This window comes from Seriola dumerili, unplaced genomic scaffold (assembly GCF_002260705.1).
Source record: "Seriola dumerili isolate Sdu_G_001 unplaced genomic scaffold, Sdu_1.0 BDQW01000449.1, whole genome shotgun sequence".
NCBI classification, from domain to species: domain Eukaryota; kingdom Metazoa; phylum Chordata; class Actinopteri; order Carangiformes; family Carangidae; genus Seriola; species Seriola dumerili.
The window spans coordinates 2,671,266-2,679,406 of NW_019174704.1; the positions used below are offsets into that span (position 1 = coordinate 2,671,266).

Here is an 8,141-nt window from a genome sequence, read left to right on the forward strand (position 1 = left end):
TCTCTTAGAAAAAGAAAGAGAGATAGAAACGAGCGAGTATGTGTGTGTGTGTGTGTGTGTGTGCGCGCGTACAGGTATGAATGCTGTAAGTGCGGAACCAAATGTTCGACCAATAAAAGTCTATTGGGATCAAGTTGTACTGGTTTCTCTGAAGGTGGAGGCAGACTTGTTTAACCAAACATGGGGCTGAGTATGATGGTACTGGTGGCAACGGTGGGCGTCTTGAGTGGTTGGGTTTAGCGCCCCCCTGATGGTGGTGGTGGTGTTGGTACGTTATGGCAGCTTGGCTTCTTTAGTCGATGTACTGGGAGAGCCAGCGGAAGCCCTCGCCGTAGCCCTGCCTCTTCAACACACTGCACATGAACACCTCCAGTGGTCTTGTGTTCAGCTCCTTCATGGGAATGTTACCCTGAGAGAAAAGCAGGAAAAAAACTCAAACTAAATCTACTTTTATTTATAATTAGATTACAAATTTATGTCATTTGCAAAGCCATGCGCTGATATAAAAAAACAAGTAAAACAGAAATCAGCTCTTGTGGGACACTGAGTTGTAGCTTGAAAGTTGTAACTTAATGAGATCAAGAGCAAGCTCTCTAGGTTTAAATACATCTCTTGAATATGTAAATATGTAAATAGTTCTATTAATTGGTGAAGAAGGTAACTCCAAGAAAAATCTCTATCCCACAAACTAAAACTTGACATTTGTTTTTTCTTTTTTAATACTTCAGCTTACACATGGCCAGCCAGCAGTAATATATTCCACCAGGACTGCGGGGACTTGAGTCTGTTTTGACACCTAACTGAATAACTTGGCAGTGTCAGTGTACTGGGGTGGCGACTCCTCCGTCTACCTTTGGCTCTTCATGCAGTCTTTTCTTCGGTCAAGTCTCTGGTAATGACTTGACGTGGTATCTTTCTTTTCATTTGTTTTATACACTTGTCTGACTTATAATAATTCTAAAGACAATATGTCTAAAATAGGGTATAACATACTGTCCTGACACATAACTGTTGCGTCTACTTACCTTGCCTGTCGTCTGTCCGTACAATCCAAACATTTCCCTCAGCCTCTCCTCGCTGATGGCTTCTGATCTGTCGATCTTGTTGCCCAGGATCAGGATAGGCACATTTCCGATGGTCTCGTCTGTCATTAATGCCTAGGAGGGTAAAATTATATTACTATTTGGTTTTCACTCTTATCCTTAAGATGATCAAGGAAAAAATCTACCCTGTTACACATCAACCTGTGATGTTTGAATGATATCTAGAGTCTTCCAGGAGTTATTTAGTTAGTGTACTACTAATTTCCAAAATTTCCCTGAATTACACTGGGGTTATCCTGAAAGAATTGGACTGGGTTATATATGTAACTGGTAGAGAGCCAATGCATGGCAAGATTTTTAGTAGGTACTTAAGTCAGACAGGAAATGAAACAATGCTGTGATGAGCTGTGCCCACTTATTGCTATCAGACAGGGTATTGTATTTCATGAGCTATTGTGAGAGCAGAAAATCATATCTTTGCCTTGTGTGCAATTACTAAACATTTGTGCTCAGAGGTGACTTTAGAAAAAAAAACACCTTGTTTCATTTCTGAGGGATGTTTCCATGTTGTTTATAGATACAAAAATCAGTTTGAATCAATTTTTTAAAAAGATTTTTTGTGCAACATTTAACAGTTTTTATTACATTATTTCTAACTTTCTAAACAAAGCCACAGATTAAAAAGAAATCACAACATAATTTTTTTTTCCTCGAAATTCTTATAACAACTAACCTACCACTATCTCTACTTTGCTGATGCCATAGACACATTAAAACAAATAATTGACCAAAAGTATGCATTTTTTATATAGTTTAGGGAAGTTCTGAATGTTGTAAAAAGCACAGCTCTACAGTGACATGGTAGCAGGTACTTACATCAAGTTCTGCTTTTGATTCGCCCAATCTAATGTGGTCCGCACAATCCACAAGGAAGACAATGCCATTAATAGCAGGGAGGTAGTTTTTCCACACTCTGCGGGCTGTATGCACCGATTAACAAAAACACAAAAATAAACATGAGAGTTTTACAATGGTATATTGTATAGGCCTTATGTTAGCAAGACTTAGGAGAGAATTTCCTTTATGCGCTGCAGAAATTGCATGCTGCTTTTTCTGCTTATATCACAATCATTTTATTTCCAGATCATATCTGCAGTGAAAAATATAGTATCAGGTCTTCACTAAATCACAACCAAAAAAAAAACAAAATATATTAGTATTCTCTCTCACACACACACTCTCTCACACTCTCTCACACTCTCTCACACTCTCTCACACTCTCTCACACTCTCTCACACACTCACACACACACACACACACACACACACACACACCTTGTGCGTGGCCTCCAAGGTCGAAAGTGGTGAAAGTCATGCCAGCAATCGTCAACTCTTCCGAGGCTGGAGGAAAGAAAATAATCATTAACAAATCTGAAAAATGCAGCATCACTTAAAAATCACTGACACACAAAATTGTTTAGTGTATCTACACATGTAAAGAATGAATGAATATGTCAACAAAATGTCCATTCAATAGGACTGTTTGAAAATGTCCATTTAAAAATGGATAACAAATGTCTGTGAATAATCAACATGACATGATTCTTTTTTTTTTTTGTACGGATGGCTTTAAAAACATTACTGAGTGAGCATCTGTGGATGTGCATGTGAGAGAGAGAGAGAGAGTAGCACCAACTCACTTGGATGTAAAGTTGGCACATGCTGTCCCAATCTGTCATCTTTGAGCATGTGCAGTAGCGTTGTTTTGCCAGCATTGTCCAGGCCAAGAAATACTAACTTGCCGGATTTCTTGTACAGTCCTGAAACAAAGCCAGAAGGATTTTAGAACGTAAGCCTGGACACTAGAAATCTCTTTAGATGGGCAGAATCATAATATTCAACGTTCAGTCTTTGGGAATTTCACACATACGAAAACCTCGCCCATTTCAGTTTGAAGGTCTTTCATGGCTTAAGAACTAAAACATAAATGTGACACTTGACTTGCCAAGCTCAGACTTGTTCTCAGACATGTACTAGATATTCAGATCACACATATAAATATTGTCCTTGATGCACAATGAAAACAGTGGCTATAGTCCACCTACTGATTTTGCCATTCTCTAATCTCTACTTAACATTATGAACATTAAAAATTTAATCCCCCCTTGCTCAAGTTAACAAAAGTTGTTAGGCCCCCTCGATTGGACCGGGGGAGCATTTTCTGCTGTGTGGAGTTGTAAAAAGTAAGTAGAGGTCAATTTGCTTTTCAATGAAGGAATGACATTCAGTCAAACTGATAACTCACTATTTGTCACAACAAAAACACCTTAAATTTAAATTGCACAAAAATGTTTTATGCTTTAAATGGAAACCAACCAGATTTTACTCTTCCCGTCCATTCTCACTGATGGGCGTAGTGCCTAGCTGAATACACAACAAGGGTTCAACTAAGGTTCCTACTTCCTCCTCCTTAACTTTCCTGACCAGATTACAAGGCTGAGTTTACTACTCTGAGTCAGCGTAGAAATACCCAGTTAATTTGTGAAATTTCTGCTTCACTCAGCTCAAATAGATGTCCTTATTACTCACAACAGCACTATCTATGCAACCTGTCTGACAGGGAGAACAGGAATGACTGCTTCACAGGAGCAGCTCTGACACAGAAACTAGAACAGCACACGCTGGGGAGGAGAGCAGCTGGTACACATAACAAGAGTTTCCAGCAGATCTGAAATGGACACTTTCATCACAAACTAATGTAAAAAGCTGGGTTGAAAAATCACATCATGTTTGTCAGAGACATTTCTTTTGTGTGCCTTTCATGACATATGCCATTTGGTGGATGCTTTTAGCTGAGCCATTTTACAGAAACATGAGTTGCATGTGTCATCCCAATGGGAACCAAACCCATAAGCCAGCTTGCGTTAATACTTTCACCAAGGAGATATAAAGGGCCCATTGAAGCTATACAGAAGCATTTAAAGAATTGTGGCCAGTGATGATGCTAATTCATTCATTTCTTACCACATGGGCCACATTAGAAACTCATCAGTGTGAAGAGGGCCTTGTGATGAACTTTGATTATCAAGTAAACTGATGCATTTGCAGTACAAGGGCTTTAGCACAGGACACAAATTTGCTGAAAATGATTTATTACATAAAATTTTGTAGTGTAGATCTGCTGTTAAGAAGTGGCGCCTGCTGAGCCATCAGGGTATTTGTGTTTCAAATTTGTGTCTGCGGGCACACAGTGAACAAACACTTAAAGAGAAACTCCTTTTCTTCCTATCACTTTCTCCCACGACAGCAATGGATTTCTAGGAACAAAGCCCACTATTGTGCACAAGTCTTAGCCCTGCTTTTCACTGTACATCTGAGGACTGAGGTGTAAGACAGACCAGTAGTTGTAACAATGAAAGTTCTTCTTGTGATCATTGTGAATTCCTGTAAGTTTTTTTTGTAAGTGTTTAATCACTATTACTCACCTAAAAACTGTAGAACGCTATTGAAACTGCTATAAATCCAATCGAATAGGAATGACATATCCGGAGCTGTTGAATCCTGAAAAACAACAAATGGGAAAAAACAGAGGTAAGAAGAAATAAACATACACCGAAGCAAATCAAGAACTTGAACATGTTATTTTAGCTGTATCATCTATCATTATCCTACAGCGAGTGAGCGAGATTGAAGCAGGTACAAGTTGTCTAATGTTGCTACATTTTTTCATTTCTTCCACTCAGAATATTTATCAATAACTTATTACGTTTTATTTATTTTTGTACGAGGTTGTCAGTGACCTTATACAGTGTCTCTGTTCTAATAGAGATGGTATACAGCACAAGGTGCATCGAGAAATGAGTGTCAGCACTAAACTGTTGTTGGCAGGAAACCTAGGGGGAGATTTGGACAGTTCCTCTCTTTATCCCCAACATGAACAAAGTGTTGAAGTTCAACTTGGGGCTGAACGAGATGAAAAAAAAAAATTCATATTGTGATTATTTTTGACAGACATTATGATTGCAATATCAGTCACGATTCCAGTGGGAGGCGTAATTTTTGCATTTCATTTTCATAAAAAAAAATATAAAAATTATGACGGGGTGATATTCGCTGGGGTGTAAGCATATTCCCTTACATCTGGAGAATATGACCTGTAGGCCGGAGCATCTGTTTAAATTTAAATTTTGATGAACAGTATAATGCCAAGGTTGGAAATTTACCGTACATATTTGGTAAGATTACTTACATATATTATATTAAATCCATCCATATATTACTTACATCCATTCAACCGTAATTGGTATTCACTTCATAGTATTCAGATTTAAAAAAATACATATGCAGTATATTTTTTTTTCCAGTGGTGCACTGTTGACTAAATTATGGTTTAATATCTACATTGATTACAGGCCCAGAAGGAAAGGTACCTGAAAACACCAACAAATGAACAGAACATAAATAAAGGCAACAGGAGACAGACAGTAAGATCGATAAGAACCAATCAGCAGCTCTCACCGCAAACCTTGTAAGAGTGACGGCACTCAGCTCTTGGAATATGAAGCCTGCCTCAACCTATCAGACAGCCATTTAGAACTGGTGATAAGAGCAATGAGTGGCTTTCTATAGCCAATGATAAGCTTGTTCCAGTAGGAGTCTTTGGACAGGAGGACAGAAGATTCAGAACACTGATCACATACCATCCTCAACAGGCAACATGAGTGTTTTGTTCACCACAAGCCATCTGCAAGGGCCTTGGAAATTAAGCCCAGTCTTAGCCTTTCAAGATAAACTAGCCAGGATGTATTTCAATCAAAACAAAATGGATGTGAGCTTGGGCAAGCTGTATCTGTGTGAAATCAACAGCTCACTGACTTGCTACATGCAACAGCTTGTTATTTCTTCGTAGGAAAAGCTGTTGTTTTGTTGATTTGTCATTCTAGTTCACACAAGCGTCTTTTTTTCCCTCTTTTAAATTTCATGTGATCAGTGCTTCAACAAATGTCTTGGTCATGAATATCTGAGAAAAGGGGGGAGGAAAAAAAAAACCCAACAAACTTCCTCACTCTATAACCAAATGAGAAGCTTTTGGTTACATCAAAATTCCTCCCCCCATGAAACCACAATGTTTGATCCACTGAAGACACACACAGTTTACCAAATTCATCTCATTTTCTCAGTGACAGTTACAGAGGCATCAGAACAAGGCAAGCTGGTGCTGACCTCTAGCCCTTGTTACGTAATGTGCAAACAACTCCAGGGCTAAAGTATAAGGTAGCCAAAGTTCAAGACCACGCAAATACAGCTGAACTACACGTCAGTTGCTGCTATGCTCTAGTCCCATATGCTGCCACTCTCATTGGCCTCTAAGACACTGTGGGTTAGCATTACAGTCCTATGCTCCCACATGTGGCGTGATGCAGCTGGGAAAGTGAAATAGTTTGACAGTTCACTGTCAACAAGCAGGCAAACATGGGTCAATATATTCATGTGTGTTTAAAGCAAGCACGACCAACCACATTAAAGAAGGACTTCAACTATCATTATCTTGTCATTTAATCTTATTTTCTTGATTAACTGATTCTTTATTTGGTACCCAATTAATTTCCCTATGAATGACTTATTGATTAATCAATTAATTATTGCAGCTTTATACTAAAATGAAAATGATAAAAAGGTTTGCCAAAAATTGCTGATTGTCAAGTTAAGTAATTTGGAAGTGTACAGGAAGAATATGGTTGGAAAAGCCCTTAGAGCTAGCTAGAGCATCTGTTCTTAATAAAATCTACCAAATGATTTAATGAGCATAGTTTCAAGTTTAGTGTACTTACTCAAAAATCACCAGGGTACACGTGCTGACAGTTTGTCCTTATTGCTATTCACCTTCTGAACTATTTCTTCCGTTTCTGAAGAACATCCGTTAATGTTTCCCAACACTCATATAATAAGGATTTGAAAATGTTATTTATGTGAACATAACAGTGCTGGTTTAGAAATGTATTTAAGCTCACAAATTAAGATGTAGAACACATTTTCTCCCTTGAAACATTATCTCAATTAATTCCCATTTACTCGGCACTCTCAAGCAGGCGTTGTGATTTCATACAGATCCCATGAAAAAAGTGAGTCCCAAACATTATAAAGACTCTGAACGCAGGCTGTCAAACCAGTTATCACAACCACTGTCAACGTAGCAGATTGCTAACCTTTACCTTAACGGCTAACGTTACATGGATGATTCATCTCCAACAGATTACGTGTTGGCAAAACAACTAAAAGGGCCAAATTATAAGAATAATAACAAGTCAAATGAAAACTAGACATATACGTTAAGCCTAATATTATAAAGCTAGGGTGAGGCCGGCTAACAGGCTGGCTAGCAGGAAGCTACTAGTTACGTGTCATATTCTCTAAGAGGCGACGTTGCATCGAGAGGATACTAGCTACGTTAGCTACTTAGCAGTTAGCTAGAGAAATAATTCACCGACGTACCACCAACAACAGAAACGTGTGATCGTACTAGTTTTTCCCGTCTGATAACAAATGTGGATGTTAAAATAAATACAACAGCGGTTCAACTACGGGTTCAATCCAACTAGAGTCCTTGATAATAAGCGAGTTAGCCAACTTGGTAGTAGCAATGCTAACGTAGCATCGTTAGCAGCCGGGATAATTTTCTAGCCGTGATGCCGACCGCTCACATTAGACTCCTTTTTGATCGCCGGGGAAAATATGTATCAAAAAAATACTTACCCGTTATTTAGGTGTAGATTGATTTAACGAGTGCGTTCGCTCTTATACTCATGTAAATTGGTCTCCCGGTCAAAAAAGAGAGCCTGCGAGATGCCAGGTCTTCCTCTCCTTTTTCGTGTTTTGTTACTGAGCCACGACACTGCAATGGCTGTCCAACAACTCCCCAAAACTCTGCCCAGCCGCTTCCTGTTTATGTTTCACAATAATCCTTCCGGATGGAGAACTGACATACACCGAGGGTCCAGAGCTCTTAATTTATAATTTACAAACACATATCTCACTGGGTTTTCCCATGCAATATTTTTATGAAGATGCGTGTCACTGGTTTATAGATCAAACAAAACCA

At 38.7% G+C, this 8,141-nt stretch overlaps 1 protein-coding gene across 1 annotated transcript; it reads right to left on the bottom strand.

Annotated features, from left to right (window-relative positions):
- Positions 1 to 47: 47 nt before the first annotated feature.
- On the bottom strand, positions 48 to 7,969 carry sar1b (secretion associated Ras related GTPase 1B). Its single transcript, XM_022762386.1, has 7 exons — positions 7,796 to 7,969; positions 4,528 to 4,603; positions 2,743 to 2,862; positions 2,378 to 2,443; positions 1,920 to 2,023; positions 1,026 to 1,157; positions 48 to 409 (listed from the first exon to the last, which is right to left on the bottom strand). Exons 2-7 carry the CDS (start codon positions 4,583 to 4,585, stop codon positions 293 to 295), a joined length of 597 nt encoding a protein of 198 aa, XP_022618107.1. The 5' UTR covers positions 4,586 to 4,603; positions 7,796 to 7,969; the 3' UTR covers positions 48 to 292.
- Between the last annotated feature and the right edge of the window lie 172 nt (positions 7,970 to 8,141).

Coding starts and splice junctions, on each gene's coding strand:
- sar1b (XM_022762386.1), bottom strand. CDS start 4,585: ATGTCATTCCTATTCGATTGGATTTATAGCAGTTTCAATAGCGTTCTA. Junction 1,158..1,919: donor AATCAAAAGCAGAACTTGAT/GTAAGTACCTGC, acceptor TTACCCTCCTAG/GCATTAATGACAGACGAGAC. Junction 410..1,025: donor ACGGACAGACGACAGGCAAG/GTAAGTAGACGC, acceptor CTTTTCTCTCAG/GGTAACATTCCCATGAAGGA.